This window comes from Myxine glutinosa, chromosome 3 (assembly GCF_964187855.1).
Source record: "Myxine glutinosa chromosome 3, kmMyxGlut1.1, whole genome shotgun sequence".
In the NCBI taxonomy this organism is placed as follows: Eukaryota; Metazoa; Chordata; class Myxini; order Myxiniformes; family Myxinidae; genus Myxine; species Myxine glutinosa.
The window spans coordinates 62,844,433-62,865,631 of record NC_136263.1 but is presented as its reverse complement, the minus strand read 5'-3'; the positions used below and the strand labels follow the sequence as shown (position 1 = coordinate 62,865,631).

At 46.1% G+C, this 21,199-nt stretch overlaps 1 protein-coding gene across 2 annotated transcripts in view; it reads right to left on the bottom strand.

Annotated features, from left to right (window-relative positions):
- TBC1D32 (TBC1 domain family member 32) overlaps positions 1–21,199 on the bottom strand; it is a 192,385-nt gene that overhangs the window by 104,544 nt on the left and 66,642 nt on the right. For both annotated transcript variants that reach the window (XR_013622840.1, XM_068110762.2), the window contains exons 9-15: positions 17,083–17,183; positions 15,836–15,897; positions 15,578–15,713; positions 14,493–14,552; positions 13,239–13,440; positions 9,025–9,108; positions 7,336–7,469 (exon numbers count right to left, since the gene is read on the bottom strand). Coding sequence is in view for 1 of the 2 variants with exons in the window: in XM_068110762.2 (XP_067966863.2) it covers positions 7,336–7,469; positions 9,025–9,108; positions 13,239–13,440; positions 14,493–14,552; positions 15,578–15,713; positions 15,836–15,897; positions 17,083–17,183 (779 nt within the window). In the remaining variant the exon portion in view is untranslated. The remainder of the gene's footprint in view (positions 1–7,335; positions 7,470–9,024; positions 9,109–13,238; positions 13,441–14,492; positions 14,553–15,577; positions 15,714–15,835; positions 15,898–17,082; positions 17,184–21,199) is intronic.

Genomic DNA, 21,199 nt, shown 5'->3' with positions numbered 1-21,199 from the left:
CCGATGTGTTGGGCCGCCGAGGAGATCTTATCGGCTTCCCTGGCGAGGGCGCGGGGATCGGTGATCGACGTGCCAGCCAGGGCGAGGTGTACCGGGTGAGGCAGCTGGCGAAGGAACAGCTCGCGGAACAGAAAATCCGGAGAGTGCTCACCGAGCAACGGGAGCATATAGTCCATGCGCTCGGATGGGCGCGTGTCGCCGAGCTCGGGCAGGTCGAGCAGGCGCCGTGCGCGTGCCGCCGGTGAGAGGGCGAAAGCATCGAGGAGGAGCGTCTTCAGCGCATCATACTTGTCAGCAGCCGGCGGGTGCTCGAGGAGGCTCAGGGCGCGGGCCGCGGTGGCGGAACCGAGCGCTGCCACGACGTGGTGGAAGCGGGTGTCGTCCGCGGTGATGCCTCGCAGGGCGAACTGGGAGTCCGCCTGGGCGAACCAAACAGCCGCGTGAGCCTCCCAGAAGGTAGGCAGTTTAAGAGTCACTGCCGTGTCCATGTCGGTAGGTCGCCAGTGAAGGAGCTGCGCTCCAACGCGAGTCGAAAGAATTGACGCGACCAAAGACGGAATTCGTCCGAGTTGCTTTAATGAAACAAAACAGCTCAGGTATTCTGACAAGCCCGTCTATCGGGCAGCAATATATATACACATTTACGCCGAGGCGTTTGCCCGGGAAAACCGAGACCGGGCATGCCCGGGTGTCAAGGGCGAGTCCTGGAAAGGCGAGTCTGGACATGCCCGGGCGTCCTGGACGCGGCCTGGCAAGTCGAGGCTGGGCGTGCCCGGGCGCTCTGGGCGAGCCCTGGAAAGGCGAGAGCGGGCGTGCCCGGGAGGTTTGGGCGTGCCCGGGAACAGCGAGTCCGGGCATGCCCAGGAGAGGCGCGTCTGGGCCCGTCCGGACGAGCCCGGCATGGCGATCGCGCCCTGGCCGCGTCCTGGCAGGTGCAAGGCGATTGTGTACATTCAGCGGGAACCGCTACAGAACCCTCTTAATAAAAGGTAGTGCATGGCTCATGGAGTAGCAAAATGACAAAGAACGAGGGTGTTTTGAGCAACAATTGTGAATTTAAGTTCTTTCCTTCGCTGTATTGCTTATTTCTTAGATTTTCTCTTCTCCCCCTAACTTCCCCGAACATCGACCACTTGTCTAACGTTTTAAATCTCTTCACGTCTCGGGAAGTCACGTGACGTCACGTCTCTTCAAAGCTGTGCATGCGCGCACGCTTTCGAAGTTAATAAGTAACTTTTCACAATTGTGTTTTTGTTGTAATACCGGCTTTACCACAGGTCGAAACTTTATCTTTCTTTCGGTGTGTATGTAACTATTGGTGTGTCTCTAATAGTATTCTTGGTGTTGGTTTTTCATACCTGTGTACAGAATCGTCGGTACAGTTCGTGTCGCATATTCTGACGCCTCGTGTAGTACTAGGAGGCTACCGTGTCTGCCCTTGGCTTGAGGCTTTGTTTCTGTCTCAGCGGGTTCTTCGATTGCGCTCGCAATTCCTTTCGGTCTCTATTTTTCACGTTCCACGTTCGGTCTCTGTCTCTGTTTTCATCCCAACTCAAAAAAAACAAAACCCCCCCCCCCCCCCAAAAAAAAAATATTCCCTTCTCTGTTCTTATCCGTTTCGTTCTTATTTGTTCGTTCGTTCTTTGACCACGTTGTTCGGGATCACGTGTTCACGTCATTAAAAAATGTTTCATCTGTCCCCTGAAGAATGGTATTCTGTCATATTCTATAACACCTTTTTCTTCTTGTTCTATAAAAGGATGCTTTCCACTTGCTCACCAAATCTATTCATTCCAAAAAAAAATTCCATCTCTTACAGCTACAGTGCCTCTTTCATTCATTCCCTAAACTCTCCAGAACTCCACCCATCCTTCAGCGTCCTCAAACGTATTTTTGACTCGAAGGTCGCAAGAAACTCATTTTGCAAGAAATGTTCGTTTTGTAGCGGCTACAGCTGGGTTTTCACAATCGCCTTGCACCTACCAAGGACGCAGAGCGATCACCATGCCAGGCTCGTCCAGGACGCCCGGGCAGGCCCACGCTCAACTTGCCAGGCCTCGGCCAGGACGCCCGGGCATGCCCGGCCACGCCCGCTCTCGACTTGCCAGGCCGCGTCCGGGACGCCCGGGCTTGCCAGCCCTCGAATTGCCAGGCCGTGGCCAGGACGCCCGGCCACGCCCCCTCTCGCCGTTCCCGGGCAAACGCTCCGGAATAATGTGTGTATATATATTGCTGCCCGATAAACGGGCTTTGGAGAGTACCTGAGCTGTTTTGTTTGAATAAAGCAACTCGGACGAATTCCAGCTTTTTGTCGCGTCCATTCTTCCGATCGACGTGGGAGCACGGCTCCTTCAGTTTCCCATTAATCGTACATTTTTCAAAATCCAATCTCACCCCTCCCCTCCAAATCTTCCCCATCACCCATCCCTTTAAAACCTTCCCCCTTGCCCCTCCCCTCCAAATCTTCCCCATCACCCATCCCTTTCAGATCTCCCCCCTTGCCCCTTCCCTCCTAAACTCCCCCCACACCCCTCCCCTCTGAGACCCTCCCTCACTCCTCCCCTCCTAGACTCCCCTCTCACCCCTCCTCCTCAAAGCGTCCTCCCCGCTTCTTCCCCCTTCCAACTCTCACCTTCATCTCCCTCAACCTTCTGCCTCACTCTTCCCCCTCCTCAAACAACACCTCACTGCGCCTCACCCAATCACCATCAAACCTTTTGTCTGCCCCATTCTTCCCTTTCTCCAAGCTGTTCTGAAATCTCTGACACACCTTCAACAGCTCTCCCTACCTCTTCCTCCTCTTCCACATCATACCCTACCGCTCCCCCCCCCCCCTGTTCTGTATCCGATGCTCCCCCTGCCTCTTCTTTAACAGTATCGACCTCAAACATCTGGGGCCTTCGCTCAAACTTGACTGATCTCTCCATACAGGTTGCCTCTGACAAACCAGATGTGATCTGCTTAACAGAAACTTTCCTCCTTCATGATGTCTCTGATTCCTTGGTATCTCTCCCAGGTTACTCCCTCCTCCGGTATGATAGACCTGAGCCTCGTCCTGGAAGGGGGGGGGGGGGGGGGGTTGCTATCTTTATAAAAAACTCTCTTCCTCACTTGCCCTGCACTGCCCTCTCTCCACCTCACCCCCAAGAATACCTTTGGCTACGGCTTCCCCTTCGCTCCCACCTTTTGTTCATATGTGTGTTGTACCGTCCACCAAACAGTGATGACTCCATCTACATCTCGGTCTGATAACATGGACCAACTTCTATCTACCCATCCCAACTCTCTCTTCCTCATATGTGGTGATTTCAATTGTCACCATGCCAGTTGGCTGGGTGTGGGTACCTCTCTCACCAGCCATGGCTCTTCAGCAAAGGACTTCTGTGACTCACTGGGACTGACACAATCTGTCAATTTCCCGATCCGGATCTCAATCAACGGAGCATCTTCTCTTCTGGACTTGGTTATGACTAACTTCCCTGAAAATGTCTGCTGCTCTTCTTCTGCTCCAATCGGCTCATCTGATCATGTGCTTGTTAAAGTGGACATCTCTCTGACCATTCTCGAAGAGCCTCCTCAGCGTCGACGAGTCTGGCATTTCACTCAGGCCAACTGGCATGGTCTTCAAGCAGTCATCAATCATCTGGACTGGTCTCCCATCTCTACCGCCTCTGACATCAATTCATCCTGGGAATTCTTCCAAAGTAAACTGCTCTCTCTCATGCACAGATTTATCCCATCTCGTCTTCAGTTGTCATACCCTTCCTCCCGTCCATGGTACACGGAATCTTGTGGTGAGGCTATTGCCCAGAAACAACTTGCTTTCGTCTCCTGGAAAGCAAATCCAACGGAAGGAAATCTCATTTCCTTTCACAAAGCCCGAAACAAGTGTGTGTCCACCCTCAGGAGAGCCAGGAAACAATATCTCTCCGTTCTCAGGACAGAACTCTCTTATCTGTCTCCCTCTTCCAAATCCTGGTGGCGTCTGGTCAAATCTGTTTCTGGCGTTTGTTCCCCCTCCATCCCCTCCCTCACCTCAAACGGCCACACGGCTGACTCCGCGCGTGAAAAAGCTGAATGCCTCAACTCTGTGTTTGCCTTTAAATCTTGTGTCCCAAACCCATCCCTCTCTGTACCCACCGTACCCAGTCGTACCCAGCTGCTCCTGGACTCTGTGTCCTTTCCTCCTGACAAGGTGGAAAAGTTTCTGTCAACCCTCGACTCTGATTCTGCAACTGGACCTGACGGCATCAGCCCACGGGTCATAAAATCTTGTTCTTCCACTCTTTCCCTCCCTCTCTCTGTTCTCTTCACACTCTCTTTTGCTCATGGTCATCTGCCATCTGCTTGGAAATCTGCAAACATCACCGCTTTGCACAAAAAAGGTGCAAAAACAGATCCCAGCAACTACAGACCAATCAGCCTTCTCTCAATTATCAGTAAAGTCATGGAATCCATCATTGCTTCAGATATGAAATCTTTCCTCTTCTCCAATGGCTTGATCTCTGATCATCAATTTGGTTTCAGACCTGGTCACTCTACTCTGGACATGCTGCTACTGCTTTCTCAGCAATGGATGGAGGTCCTCAATGCCAAACAGGAAATTAGAGCTGTCTCCCTTGACATATCACGTGCCTTCGATACGGTCTGGCACCCCGCTCTGCTCACCAAACTCTCCTCTGTTGGTATCCATGGAAATCTCCACGCATGGCTGGCGGACTTCCTCTCTAGTCGTAGTCAACGTGTGGCCCTGAATGGGTGTCTCTCATCTCCTCTTCCTGTTCAGGCTGGAGTTCCCCAAGGCAGTGTTCTGGGCCCTGTGCTTTTTCTGGTCTTCATCAATGATCTTCATCTAACCCTGGTGTTGGGCTAGCGGCTAGGGTGCCGGCCTTGGATACTAGGATCCTGGGTTCGAATCCCGGTCAATCGCTGAATTAACGCCAGGGGGGTTGACTCAGCCTGTCATCCTTCCGAGGTCGGCAAATTGAGTACCAGTTCACTGGTAATTCCCTGTTTGTCGTTAAAGGCGGCAAAAAGGGTTGGCGTCAGGAAGGGCATCCGGCCGTAAAACATTGCTTCAAAAAGGGGACCGAAAAACAACAACAACCACAGTTCCCGAAAAAGGCCAACCCACGCTTGCGGGGAAAAATGGCCTCTAAAGGTGGTTTTTATCAATGATCTCTCCGACTCTCTTGAAAATCCTCTCTATCTCTTTGCTGATGACTCTACTCTCTGTTGCTCCATTCTTCATCCCTCAGATCGGCAGTCTGCAGCCTCCTCACTCTCTGCAGACCTGGACAAAATCACAGACTGGGCAAACAAGTGGAACATGTCTTTCAATCCTGACAAATCTCACACTCTTACGATGTCTCTCCGAAAAGACCGACTGGACAACCCTCACATCTACTTTCTGAATCATCCTCTCCAAGAAGTTCCGTCACTCAAACTTTTGGGTCTCACTATCTGCCATGATCTTTCCTGGGAAAACCACATTTCAAATCTGGCCTCCAAAGCCAGTCGCCGACTGGGCATCCTCCGTCATGCGAAGTCCTTCCTTGGCACACCTGAGCTCCTCACCACGTACAAGGCTTTCATCCGCAGCTCAATGGAATACTGCTCTCCCCTCTGGGCTGGTGCTCCTGCCTCACACCTAGCTCGTCTTCACGCTGTTGAAAGCAAAGCATTCAGAATCATTGGAATCTCCTGCGATGACGCTAACTCCAAGGGCCTCTCACTCACTCACCGCAGACAGGTTGGTGGTCTTTCCGTCTTCTACCGACTCCTTTCTGGCCTTGCCCCCCCAGCTCTCTCTGGGCTCTGTCCCGCAAATATTCCTACAGGTCGCACAAGATCTGCCTGCAACCCTCTTATGGTTAAACTGCCAAAATCAAGACTCTCTGCTCACCTTCACTCCTTCATTCCTCTTTTCTCTCGCCTCTGGAACAAACTCCCTCACTCTCTTCAATCCCACTCCACCCTCCAGGTCTTTAAAACAGCTGTTCACCACCATCTCTTATCTTCCCCCATCCAAAACCTTGATCTTTTCTATCCCCGATAATTTCACCCCAATTCCACTTTTTGAAATACCAACTTCTGTCCTGGAAGTCCTTGGTGTCCTTGTGTTTTATACTTCTCCCACCCCCCCCCCTTCCCACGCCTCCTCCCCCCATGCCCTCTCCCTCCCACACATCTGCCACACATCTCCCTGCTCTTAAATGTTGTGTGCTCTCAAGTGTTTGTGTGCTTCCCATTCTCTTGTCTTCCGCTCCCTCTTTTTATATATTTTGTTTGTCTGGTTGATTTGTTTGTGAAGTAAATGTCAGCTCTTTCACGAGCCTCGAATCAGTACACACAAAAAAAAACAAAAAAAAACAAAAACGGAGCGACCGCAGAATCGGACAGTCAACAGACGAACATCACCTGTAAGAAATGTGGTTATATGGCAGGAGGTTAACGGGAACAAAAAGATAACAAATGGAAGTAGGAGATGACACGAGTTGAGCTACAACAGTGAAGCAGTAGCGGGAGGAATATGATTGGACAAGGGAAGGCAGTTCCACCAACAGAAAAAAAGAGAAGGGACAAAGGAATGCAGGTGATTACATAGCGAATAAATCCACTTGGATTGATCTCCATGGAGCATGCTCTTTTTGAATCCTGGTTATCATTTATCACTTTCAAAAAGAGCAGGTGCCTGCTCCGATGTGGTGGCAGAATCAGCTGGTGTACAACTAGCTGTGATATAGGAAAAAGAGACCGTCTGGGCCATTGGGCCTGTTTTGCATCCCCCAAAACATAGCAGGTTTGGTGGGAATTCAATACAATAACTTGAAGATGGGTCACAAAAAACGGAAAATGTAGAGGTGGATGAAGTTTGCCAAAAAAAGGTTATAGTTGGGAAGATCCACATTCAAAACTGAAGGCACCACAAACTAGTATATTATATAACTATTGTAACTATTATCACAGAATACTGAATATCATCTGTACAGAGGAATGTCCGGGAGAAACCCAGATAGAAATATAAAACCAAGTGTACGAATTCCATAAGAGGAATACGCACAGCAATATAAAAATGCGCAGTGGAAATAAAGTAGCACGCATGGCTGTGAGAGGCCCGAGTATTAAGCGGATCAAACCCATGTACGTTTGTTTTTGAAAGCTTTATCCTTTGGCCACAGATGAGCTGCCTCCTCCGCAGATGTTAAGGCACAAAGGACAGGCCTGATTGGAGACCGAGTCGCTTCCGTTCCATGTGATGAAAGATCAGGGTCAATGGAAGAACTGCTCTTGCCATGATGTTTTAACGCAAAGGTCATGACTGCATGTCCTCACCACGGGGTGGCGCAGTGCCATTAGCAGTGGGGACAGCAGTATAGGCAATGTGGCTGCAGGAAGCAGACTTGCTCCACCATTCGTACGCCGCTCGCAGAGGGTCCGCAGCACATCAAACAGAAATTCTTGGGTCCCTACATCGAATAGAAAACAAAAACAACAACAACAACAACAACAACAACAATGATGAGGACAGTGGAAGGAGGATGTAAGAGAAAAGCATAGAACATGCGCAATCAAGTGAAGGAAAGAACTAAAATTACATTAGAAGAATTAAGCATTTTATTTTCCAAAAAGAAAGTAGAAAACAAAATAAAAGATAATATTGCGTCTGAAGATGCAACAAGTACAAAAAGTTTTAATTAAAACAAAAGCCGCGTCGATGTTACACAATGCCTAGATGCAGCTGTGCCTATAACGTCGATGTTATAGGCACAGGACATTCCTATTGATTCGATTACTTGATGTTATTTTTGTGCAAAGTGAAAATATATCTCGGCAATTTCCCGTGTGTGGCGACGAATTTTTAATATATCTCGGCATTTCCCCGTCTGTTATTTCAGGCGGTGTATGACTGACCATGCCGCGAATTAAAAAATATATATCTCGGCAATTTCCCGTGTGTGGCGACATGTGAACGAAGCTATGCTCCTCTCTCCACATTATTGTGACGACGTATAAATTAAATATTTCATCGTGACGATTGTCATCAAATGGACGAATTTTTAATATATCTCGGCATTTTCCCGTCTGTTATTTCGGGCGGTGTATGACTGACAATGCCGCGATTTAAACAAAATATATATATCTCGGCATTTTCCCGTCTCTTATTTCGGGCGGTGTATGAGTGACCATGCCGCGATTAAAAAAAAAAAAATCTCAATGGACTTGAAGTTACAGGCCTTTGAGAATTCATTTCGTTCTATAAAGGGCAACTTTCATCGGATTTTCTTCCCGTTTTTTTTCAACCGAGTCTAAAACTATGTTAGCGACTGTGAAAAATGAAATGATATATCGAATTTGATTTGAAATAAAACTGTGTGAGAGAGGAAGACACCACGGGCCTACAAAACAGGCCTCAAAGCTATGCGAGTTAATAAAATGGTGGATATTTGTTTATATGAAGGCTCTCCCAGAATGGGTGGAGCTATGGTTCCCAGAATGGGTGGAGCTTTGAGGTTTTGTCTTCTCTGCAAGAACAAGAACAACAACAACAACAACAACAGCAGAGGGCACTCTATGAGCAGCGTCTGCGACGCGGCTAACAACAACAACAGCAGAGGGCACTCTATTAGCAGCGTCTGTGACGCGGCTAAAAGGGAGTGGTCGAAGCCTGATGTTGGCTTGACGGTTAAGGTGGCTGGCTTGAGATCTTAGGGTCCTAGCCCCCGTCATGCTGTTGAATTAACACCAGGTGGGTTGACTCTGCCTGTCATCCTTCCGAGGTCGGCAAAATGAGTACCAGCTTACTGGGATGTATGAGCCATTCGGGTATCCTGCGATGGAGTTGCGACCCGTCCAGGATTGTGCCCAATAGCTTAGAAACTGCTTCAGCATCCATATGCATCATCACGATGCAAAAATGAGTGGTTATAATCATCATATCGTCATCGTCCTCATCCTTACGGTTATCTAAAGATGTGTAGAATGATACTCCTCCAGTGACGTGATGTCAATGCATTGCCTTACCAAGCATCTTCGTTTCCCGTGATCCGCTAGCAGTGATCAGGATCCGTACCCACAGCGTCACAATATCCGACATCGACATGGGCACTGCGTGAGAGATATAAAGGTATGATGAACTAGACCGGCCTCGGTAGAGTGCATACCTCAGACAGGCTGAACAGTTTATGTTTTGTATCCCACTGATAGGCCGGATCTGGATTCGGACCTGAACCAAAATCTAATCGGCTTGTTCTTGTCACCAAACCACCTCATCCACCTAGTTCAGTCATAACTCGTCCATAACGTTTTAAAATATCATGTTATGTATCGCTTTTCACCCGATCCCTCAATGGTGAAGAATCACTTAAAAATTAAATAATTCTCATATCCGAATCCATATTCAGATCTTCACCAAAATTGAATCGATTAATCCTTGTCAAACACACCTCTCCACCAAGTTTCGTACAAATCCGGACATAACTTTTTGAGATATCTTTTTCACAGACAGACAGACAGACAGACAAACAGACAGACACATAGGGGTGAAACCATAACCTCCATCCACCTTTGGTGGAGGAGGTAATAAACACAGGTAGGGGAAAATACATATTGTGAAAAGAATCCCCTCATGGGATAATGGGATTAATTAATTAGACAGATATCTCCTATCTCCTAATTAGAATAGTAGTCTCATAATTACCCCAATTAGCATTGTAAGGAACGATTGTCTTGAAACAATTCCTCATTGTCCCGACCATCCCTCTGCCTTTTCCTGAAATAAATGTTCTCTCACTTCCTTTCTTTCCCCCTGTATTTAATTAACTCTGCGCCTCAGTATAATGGCCAGCAAGGAAGGAGAGACCTGAGGTGTGATGTCAAGGAACCAGCAGACCTGAGGGGTCAAGCAGTGGTTCACGCAGTCCGATGGATTGGGCACCATGCAATTTGCATGCCAGGGGTTACAAAATGGGCATGGGGCAGCTGATTAAGGCCAAACAAATGGGTTATCCTGCAGTTGGGTCTTCTGCAGTCCAAGAGAGCTCAGCTGGGGTGAGTTCAATCAAAGTTCAGGTGCAGGGAGTCCTTGCAAGTCTGAGACACCTGCAGTGGGGGCACTAAAATTGGTGCGAGTTGGAGTCTGCGGCGGTGAGGACAACTTTCCCAACTGCTCCCCATGAACTTGTCACACCTCTGGCCTACAAGACCTGGCCTGCATAGCCCACGTGCATCCAACCTGCAGCACCTCAGGTGGAGGGAGAGCCTACCCACATCTATCGACTTACGGTTCAAGAATCTTTTCACATATTGGTCGAATCTGCAGCTGCCGCTTCAATCTCAATAAAGACAAGTTTTCCAAACTGGATTCATTGTGTTTCTCTGTTGTATCCCATCCATTTTCCTTGTTAAATCGTATCTTGTGCTGTGTTTGTGGAATTTGTTTCCATGTTGTTCACGGCCTACTATAGCCACTCCTCAGACAGCAAATGTGAAAATCTGTGTCCCTTTTGTTTCCGTATTCCTCATTTTGCCTCTTTCTTCCCAAATATTTAACTTCTAAATCCTCAACCTTGTCCTATTTCTCCTCCTCACTTCAGAAAATAAAAACAAATTAAAAATGAATATAATAAAATTAAAAATAAAACTTTCTTTTTCCATTCCACAAGGATCTCATTCTGTTAGAATTTCCTTCTGCCTGCCTGAACTTCCTGTTCTCCATTCTTCCCCCACCCTTTTTCTCAATATCTCCAAACTGAGTCTTCATTGAACATAAACGCTTCTTACTTCTTCCTTTAAATGCATTAAAAACATATTTGAATGCTTCACTTTCCTTATGTCACTGTTAGGAGGACTGCACATGTTCTTCTGCACCACGATCTATTCCTCTTCTTCTTCACAAATATTATTTTCCAAAAATGCCTGTCAGCGAAGCACTTGGTCCACCAACCCTCCTCCTGCACCTGCAGCACCACCTTTCTCTGTGCCTTCATCAAAAATTCTTACCTCCCATCTTGATCTTCATCTCTGTTTGTCCAATTTGGGAATTTGGAATCAGGATCCCTCCACTTCATGTCCCACCTTTCATGTCACAGTCAAAAGTGCCCCCTCAAAGCCTCTCCTCACCCTGCCCCCACAAAGCCTCCCTTCCCCCTCCTACACCCTACCAATTCCTGTGTGGACCTCAAACATCCGAGGTCTCCGCTCCAACTTGACAGATCTCTCAATCCAGGCTGATCTCTCAATGCTGATAAACCGGCCATCTGTTTAAAATAATCCTTCGTCCCACAGGAAGTCCCTGACTCCTAAGTGTCTCCTCCCGGCTATTGTCTTCTCCGATTTGACAGGCCTGAACCCCGCCTGGCGGCAGGGTTGCACTTTACATCAGTAACTGACATTTTCACTGCCATTGCACTGATCTTACACCTCCAAACCCCCACGAGTACCTCTGGCTGCGACTTCCCCTCTGCCCCCACCTCTTGTTTGTCTGTATGTTGTACCGTCCTCCAAGCAATGACGACTCCATCTACATCTCGCTCAGACAACATGGACCAACTTTTAACCACTCATCCCAACTCTCTCTTCCTCATATGTGGCAATTTCAATTGTTACCATGAAAATTGGCTGCGTGTTGGTTGATACCTCTCTCATCAGCCATGACACATCAGCAAAGGACTTGTGTGACTCCATGGGACTGACTCAATCTGTATATTCTCAGGACATATGTAAAATTTGGTGGAGATTGGCACAGAGGCGTGAAATTGTATAGAAATCAAAGAAAAGGCTACACACACACACACACACACACACACACACACACACACACACACACACACACACACACAAACACACACACACACACACACACACACACACACACACCTCACCCTTATTGCCTCCACCACTGAAGGTGGACGGAGTTCATGTTTCCACCCCTGTCTGTTTGTCTGTGAGCAGGATAACTCAAAAGGCTGTGGACTGATTCGGACGAAATTTTATGGACAGGTTTGGTGTTTGACAAGGATGAATTGATTTGATTTTGGTGAAGATCTCAATCTGGATCAGATAATTATTTCGTGATTCTTCACCATTGAGTGATAGGGCCAAAACGATATCTCAAAGAGTTGTGGACGAATTATGACAAAACTCGGTGGATTTAGATTTTGGTTCAAGTCCAGATCCAGATCCAGCCCATCAGTGCGATACAAAATGTAAACTGTTCAGCCTGGCGGAGGTGTGCGCTCTACTGAGTGCTGTTCTAGTACATTGTTGCAGCTATGTGGGATCATCCCAAAGTGGATCACCACCTATATGTGATCACACAAACCTTTGCCAAATTAGGAAATTAAGACATGCATATATCATACTTCATAATAAAGACACCCATATAGACACCTGCTTTACTCTCAAAACACTGTGCAAGGTATTTTTCTGCCAACTATTGTCTGGATTGAAATATAATTGCGTGACAGGGCAGAAACCTTCAATTTGCATCCAAATGTGACCTTAGTCCCCCGTATAATCCCGGAAATAGCTCTAAACTCAGGTGGTATAAATGAGAAAAAAAGTGACGTCATAAAAATATAGAAAATAAAATAAACAAACTAGAACAGCACTCGCTAGAGCACATCCCTCCCTCCACCATATCAATTCGTCCTTGTCACACACCCAACCTGTCCACCAGGTTTGTCCAAATCTGTCCACAACTTTGTGAGATATCCTTTTCACAGACAGACAGGGGTGAAAACATAACCCTCCGTCAATCTTCGGTGGTGGAGGTAATGAATGAATGTTTGTCCACATCCTCAGAGAGGCTGCCCGAAAGCATACAGGTCCATTCAAACAAAATGGAATGGCAAGGCCAAATGTGTGATTTTTAGTTTTCACCTTTGACCCCATTAAATCAGAATGTAGGCCCTATAGCTAAATCGTAAACATAAAAAGGGGGTCTCAGTATATTGGGCCAATGTATACCCCCTTGATAATTTTGAAGAGGACTGGCTCAGAGAATGAAGGAATGGATTGCAATTTAATTTATCAGACAAGAAATAGGAAGAAAGAAGCAAAGGAAAAACAGGACATCTCCTACTTGTCAGAGGAGAGACATAAAAACAGCAACCTTTGGCTGGATGAAAGTAGGAGCGTATGATCGAACATAGTGTATACATCAGGACGATAACCCAAATCTCCAGATTTTAACGATTCATTCTCATGCACATGAAAACGCCCCGTTCTGTACGCACCATCCCGGCCGACAGCAGGTAGTGGAAACATGTCCCGGCCATGCTTGTACAACAGTAAGCTCTGCAGAAGAGACAGTGAGTGGGTGAAGAGCACCAACTGCTGGTCTCGGAGTGAGAGAATATCTCGAGCTCTGGTTCTCCGTCGATGGCCAGCCTGCAGGGCCTTGTAGTAGTTTAAACAGTGTCCAACGGCGCTCCCAACCTACCGATCAGTACACAAACCACTTTAAGGAGCAATCACAGAACTTACTCACATCAAATAGCACTAGAGGCCTTCACCAGGGTCAATTCCATCAACAATTACAAAGCTCATTCTTAACCAATCACGCAGTCCTCATCGCAATCCTTTGTGTATAGTGTGTCCCATAAGTCATTTTACCTCAATCTTAACAGGTTGTTTTTTTGTTCAAGGTAAATTGTGTAAAAGGTATTTGAAGACGATACAACACATGAGTGACCAAAGCCCTGTTTACATTTGAAAAGTGTTTAGCGACGAGTACTTGTGCGCAACAATGTAATCAAACTGGAAAACCCCCGAGCAACTTATTTGATGACTTTCAAACCAGATTTTACAGGAACCCTCCTCTTGATTGTTACCCGGCACAATGCATGAAACATGTGTGAAAAGAAGTGTAAAAAAATTAATGAACAAGTCAAGGTATTCGTTTTATTCTGCTCGCCGTATTCTAGCAAGAACAAGAAAGAGCAATCAGATTGCAAACGCTCGCAGGATGTATTTTCAGTGGGTTTTAAGGCTTTTGTGTTGAAACAAACATGGCGGCCGAACCACGTGACCAATTACGTCTTCATTGTTTTTTTTCTAAACTAATTTATTCCTAGATTATGCTCAATAAATTTCATCTTGATCGGATGAAGTTTTGTACTTGTCGAATTATGACGTCATAATGGAGGCATTTATGACATCATGAACACATTTTATTCCCCATGGAGAGTTATTTACAATAAGCCATGTCTCCATTTTTTCTATTCAGCGCTTTCGGAGATGTAGAGGTGCAAAGTTTTTCGGTTTTTCCAAGATGGCAGCCGAACCACGTCACCGATGACGTCATCATTAAGGTTCATGGGTAAAGGGACTTATGGGACAGCATTTCCACCGATGGACATCATGGCATGTGTTTATCAAAATTAGGCCGTTGTGCCATCTCAGCCCCCCCCCCCCCCAGTGGTACCCCATGGACATGGAAATCGATAGGTACAAAGCTGCTTCGGCCAGGGACAGTTCAAATTACTTACCAAGGAGGAAAATCTGGTTCGTAAGAATCCCAGAAGAACTTGCCTGCTATGGAATGAATGCTGAAAATAGAATGTAAATAACCAGTCACAAAAAAGCCACAGCTCACCTGCTCACTAACACCTCAAAACCTCAAAACCACACCTCAAAACAACAACTCGCCTTTCTCACCACTCAAACTCAATCCAAAATATCAAACTCAAACTCGCCATTCCAAACGCAGCATCCTTTTGAGCTATTTTCTCCGAACCAAAAGCAACACCGATAACTACGAGGCACCGAAAGCTGCTCTCGAGACGCAGGGGCACACAGGTGCAGTTGGGATTCACACAGAACTCCTTTGTGTCCTCTGATGATGTTACAAACAGCTTTCAATCAACATTAAACTATGTCAACCAAGTCGATCTCTTCTTCTTTCTTTATACACTCTGCTCGTGGGTCGTGAAAGATTTTTCCAATCACAAGCCACTGCACAAAGACAATGCAAATGGGCACGAGATGCAATCCCAAAGGGATCAACTAGCGTTGGAGACAAAGAAACTTCTGTACTTCCTGGAGAATCGTCTCAACCATCATGCAATTACTCACAGTGGCCTGCTCGCATTCCCATGAACTAATCATCGCAATATGCCATCGCATCTCCACAAACAGGAATGCGGTCTATAATTGCAGGTCTTTGAATGCAGGCCAGGCTGTTTGCAAGTTTGCACCGAGCATATCGAGTTGTTTCGAAGCTATAAGGATAATGCTTGCATGCAGGTGTGTTGCCGTCGGGGGCAGTTTCATTAAAGCAGCGATGGCGCGTTAGTCCCCGTGGGTACCCTGCTGTGCAACCCAAAGTGCAAGCCTGGCAGAAACTTGCGTCTTCGCTCAGCAATTTCGCAGCTAAGAAAACAACAATAAATGCCGAGTCGCTTGGAGTCCCCGATGCCCTCTGTACCCTTGACTAGTGATGGACAACACTGGCGGCTGTGTAATCCACAGCTAATTAAGTAATACAGTGGATTCCACGCATGCGCAAGGTACAATACACCTTGCCAAAGGTATAAGGGAGGGGGTGGGTCGACAAGAGACACTGAATACTGACCGTCCATAACTGGAACCAAAATGCCCGGCTGTCCAGCAGAGCCAAAAAGAGCAGAGGTTGAATGGTTCCGACATCACTAGAAGCCGAGGATACGCACAGTAGTTCCAGGGTGTGCTCGATAACCTCCTCCATCAGCCTGCGGAGCACCACAAGAGCCGTAAGAACAACAATTACAGCCAGTAACAGCTCAATGTCTATCTAATCGGGTAGAAAAGCTCTCGGGCACGAGCAATCAAAAGCAGTTGTACGGTTTCTCACACTGCTGGTGCTCGGAGCCAGAACGATGGTAAATGCTTCTGAAACTCATTGAGAAGTCGCATCTGGGGTGGTGATTGTGGAAGTGGAAAGGGACAGGTGTAATGATTGGTGATATCGATAATGACAAACAGGGCAAACAACAGATAACATAACTATTCCTTGCTTCTCCTTTACGTTTTGAAGGAAAGAGTGATGCTCTGTATTGTTACCTCCGCCACCAAAGGTGGGTGGAGGTTATGTTTTCACCCGTCTGTCTATCATTGGAATCTCCCGCGAGGAAGCTAACTCCGAGGGCCTTTCATTCACTCACTCACCGCAGGCAGGTTGGTGGTCTTTCTGTCTTCTATCGACTCCTCTCCGGCCTTGCTCCCCCAGCTCTCTTTGTGCTCTGTCCCCCAAATATTCCTACAGGACGCACAAGACCTGCCAGCAACCCTCTTATGGTTAAATTGCCAAAATGAATACTCTCTGCCCACCTTCACTCCTCTTTTCTCCCGCCTCTGGAACAAACTGCCCCACTCCCTTCAATCCCACTCCTTCCTCCAGGTCTTTAAAGCAGCTGTTCACCACCATCTCTTATCTTCCCCCATCCAAAACCTTGATCTTTTTTACCCTTGCTAATTTCACCCCAGAACCACTTTTTTTTAAATTCCAACTTCTTTCCTGGAAGTCCTTGCAGTGTCAATGTGTTTTATACCTCTCCCACCTCCCCCCAAGCCCTCTCCCTCCCACAGATCTCTCGATGTGCCTGCTCTCAAATGTTGCGTTTGTGTCCTTCCCCCTCTCTCCCCATCTTGTCTACCGCTCCCCTTATTTTGTGTTTTTAATACGTGTCGGTTTGACTTTTTGTGTGATTAATGTTAGCTCTTTCACGAGCCTCTATCTTGTATAGAAAAAAACAAAAACAAAAACAGGATATCTCAAAAAGTTGTGAACGGACTTGGAGAAGAAAAAGGTGACAAGTACAAGCCAATTGGATTTTGGTTCAGGTCCGAATCCAGATCCGGCCTATCAGTGGATACCAAACATAAACTCTTCAACCTGGCACAGATATGCTCTCTACCGAGTGCCGTTCTAGTTGTATATGCACTGGAAAATATTGTACTGCATGTTTAATGAACATTTCTCTTCTTCAGATCCGTGCCATGTTCGAGTCTCCTTCCCAAACCCCACCGATCTGTAATTTACGGAGAAAAACAAACTTATGAGCACAAATTCCCAGAATTCCCAAGAAGCATGACCCCTACCTTGCGTAAGTAGAACTGTAAACGTGGGTTTGTGAGATTCAGCTCTCCACCTGGACTACTCAACCTTGGCAATAAGCAGGCTTCGTTATGGAGCTGCAGCGCTAAGCAGGGAACAATGGTTCCACACAATGAGGAGTTATCATGAGAACAACAATAAAACCAAAACCGTGAGGTATCAAAGAGGATGGGATTCATCATCATCATGTGCCATGCTCTATGTAAAGCGTTGTTGCTGCCGAAGCAATTACTAGGCTGGAATCCTGGACTAACCGCCACTCCTGGACTCAGGAAGTCAGGGCAAGAATTTCTAATTTGTTCAAGGTGCCGGCGATATCTCACCTACTCTTCGCGAAGGACATCGTGGGATCTTTAATGTCAACCAACAAATACTGGCAGACATGACGCCCAGTTTAACGTCCATCCGAGGGACGGCACACACATTGATGAATCACCCTAACTGTGAAAGAGGATGGCATTGCAGAGCTAAATGAGTCTTACAGAGCAGGTATAAAGCACTGATTATTTTGACAAAAAACCTGGATTTTGAGGGGTAAACCAACATGGCTGTTTGAATCAAAGGGGAAAAGGACATGACACAGAATGCAGGATGGGGTGCAGGTTAAGACAGAAGGAGATAAAATATGCATCCAGTTTAACAGTGAGGGTCAAATGTGTGTGTGACTGTGAGGGGCAAATGAGGGAAGAAAAACCCAGAAGTGCTCGACAATTGCTTTCCAAAGTGAAAGTCAGCATGTGTGCAACACAGCTTCTACGTCTCTCTTCACATCATTCCTGTTCCTTTGTCACAAATTTGTCCATTTATACTGTGTAAGCATCGTGCAATGGACATTAATGCACCACAGCTATAAATGTATTAATCGGGAAAAAAGTCTTGCTAATGCAATTTTCAAAATTATAGCTCATGTACATTATACATAATCCGTGCACATACCTCCTGTTATTTTTAAACTAAATACACTCGTGCTTCTCATTGAGAATCCATTTGGAACTAGATGGTATTCATAGAATACTTACCCTGCGCAGTCAACTTGTTGTGAGCCAACTCTTCTATTTTTGAACGTTTTTTTTTTTGATCCAATATGGCTGCCAGACCACGTGAGCGATGACATCATAAATTTATATTCTCCAAATAATTGTTGCATAGATCATGCTCAATTAAATTTCAAACTGATCAGACTAAGCGTTGTTCCTGTCGAATTATGACGTCGTAATTATGGCACCAATGATGTCATCATTAACAACACCTATTCCCCATATGGAGTTATTTACAATGAGCCACGTTTCAATTTTTAAAATGCTGACATGGCACACACTTTACTCTACTGAAATGCATACACAAATGTTATATTTTCGTCAAAAATCGTCGGAATTTCGCCAAATCCGTTTTGGTCGTGTGTTAATATACCTCAGCGATTGACAAATCTGAAATCAGAATTTTATTTGAGGTCAAAATGACCCCGTGAGGTCGCTCCGTACTTTGCCTGCTCATTTGCAGTGTGATAATTAATTCCATGCCCACTCTAGCACTCTTCTTCTTCACACAATAACAACTTCTAGCTTCCAGACCGTAGATCCAATCATCTTGAAATTTTGCACACATGTTACACTTCATTACCTCTACTATAATATAAAGTTTCACATCCATCAATGAAGCGGTTCAAGAGTTATAATTTTTTTTAAATATTTTCGTTTAATTATTTATATCTGCCAAACCACGTGACCTATCGCAAATTCCAAAAGGCGATTTTAGTAGACTGATATGCTGAACACATCTGTGAAGTTTCCCATCGATAGCATCACAAATGAGGGAGGAGCTTGGTTTTAAAAGTTTATGCTTAAAAACGTCATAACTCTGAAACCATGTGACGCATGACGTCATTCTCGCTGACTTTTTTCTTCGTCATGGGTACAAAAAACATCTGCCTGAAAAGTTTGGCCTCGATCTGTTCAGTCGTTTAGGAGAAAATTGGATTTTAGTGGTTTTTCACTCAAACCAATATGGCTTCTGAACCACTTGACCTACGACGTCATTATAATTTTATTTCTGCATCAATTTATACCGAGAAGATGCTCAAGAAATTTCATCCTGAGCAGATAAAGTTTTTTAATTGTCGAATTATGACGTCATAACGGCGGCACATATGACGTCTCATTCACCTATGTTATTCCGCATGGAGAGTTCTTTGCAATGAGACCTGTCTCAGTTATTTCTGTGCAGCGGTTTTTGAGATATAGCGGTGCAAAGTTTTTTGGTTTTTCCAAGATGGCACCCGTACCACGTGACGTCATAATATTCACTAAAATATTCCACAGGAGGAGTCCCTCCTATGGTGAAAATTTCATGTCAATCTGACCAACGGTTGCCGAGAAAATGAATTTTTTAAATGCAGACACGCACGTACGTACGTATGACTTACGGACGGACCCGAATGCTTAACCCTGCTTTTCGCTTCGCGAGCGCAGGGTAATAAAGGAAGATTCCGATGAATAAACCTATTGGTAAAGAATACAGCAAAATATTGCTGCATTTTAATCCAAAGTCTGGACTCATGGAAGTGAGGCTTCTGTCGTCTTAGTAGGTATACGTATATGTAAGTATCCTGCGTCATCACGCGGAATTTCCTGAAGCCAATATGATGGGTGGTCCTCTCGGCAGGAAGAGGGCCCGAGTTTCGACTGCATGCACGTTCGGAGGCCAATGCTCCATTGATATAATCAAACAAATTGCATTTGAATATTTAGTTTCTACATGCAGAATGGAAATTAATATATGAAGGGTTCTCAGCCTACGCGGGACTATACTGAGTGCGAGTGCTCACATGATCCCGTATGACCTTAAACATTGAAACGAGGTCCTTTGGCCCAACATTGGCGTGTTGCACCCCCGAGTTCAATTTTTATACAGGTGTAAACCACAATCTTCTTGAATGTTTCACTCAAGTCTAAATAACCCAATCTTGTTCTATGATCATGGAAGTGAAGCTTCTGGCATCCTGGTCGTTATCACACGTGTTCAAGTATCCTGCTTCATCACATGAAATTGCCTGAAATCAACGAAAAGAGGTGAGTTTTATGATAATTAATAATGGAAAAGTAATTCAGGTTGAGCTGTGGCATTACACATGGGCCGGCCAACCACAGTGGAATTAAAGGCAATGGCTGTGGTGAGGGTGTGGTGGAAATGTGTGAGAATAAAAAATGTTTTCAAACATAATAATAGATCAGTGAAGAATGGTGATAAATATTCACACCAAGCATGGACTTCAATTGGTGGTATGATTTCATCAACATGGGAAGAAACCTTTAAGAGTGCATTACAATTTAAACAGTGCGCCTTCAGAAAGTATTGTTATGTTTGTAGGGGGTAGTGATACCTCAGTGCAGGTAGAATGTATAGGTCGGTGCTCCGAATGTCGTGTAGAAACCTTGATGTAAACAAGTCAGCTCCGTGTGTTTGGATTAAGTGTATCTTCGTCCCCATCGGAGGAGTGGGGTATGTTAATTAGCTCAGGGATTATGGGTAATTTATCCCCTGTATGTCGTTACCTCTGTACTTTATTCCTATGTCCTTTTTGGCACCACACCATAGACACATAACCAAGCCACACAATCGACTCCCCATTAAGCTCACCAATCAAAAAGCCACCGGAAACCCAGATGAAGCACGAGTGCTGATTAACCCGACTGGAAAGAGACACAGAACGGGCAAGGACGAGAGCGCCGCACTGAAGAGCCGTGATTGGGCGGTGGGGGTGGGGGGGAGGAGTTGATTGGCACAAGCCCGGGTAAGGTGGGACTTGCTGATAGGAGCAGAGATGGACGGCAAAGAGGTGGCACTCGCTGATTGGTGAAGCAGGCACGGATGACGCCAGAGCCTGGGTGATAAAAGAACGCTCTGGCGGACATTTTCTCTCTTGCTCCCTGCTCGTTCTGAATGCCATAGCCAATGGTTGTGCGCCGACGCTTCTCTCCTTTCTTCCCGTTCTGGACCTCGTTATGAACGGCAGTGTTCTGAGACCTTGCTGGTGGTTGGGAGGTGGAAGAGCTGCAAACGGAGAGCTGCAGATCCTGTGTCCCGACCGAAAATCATCGCAAA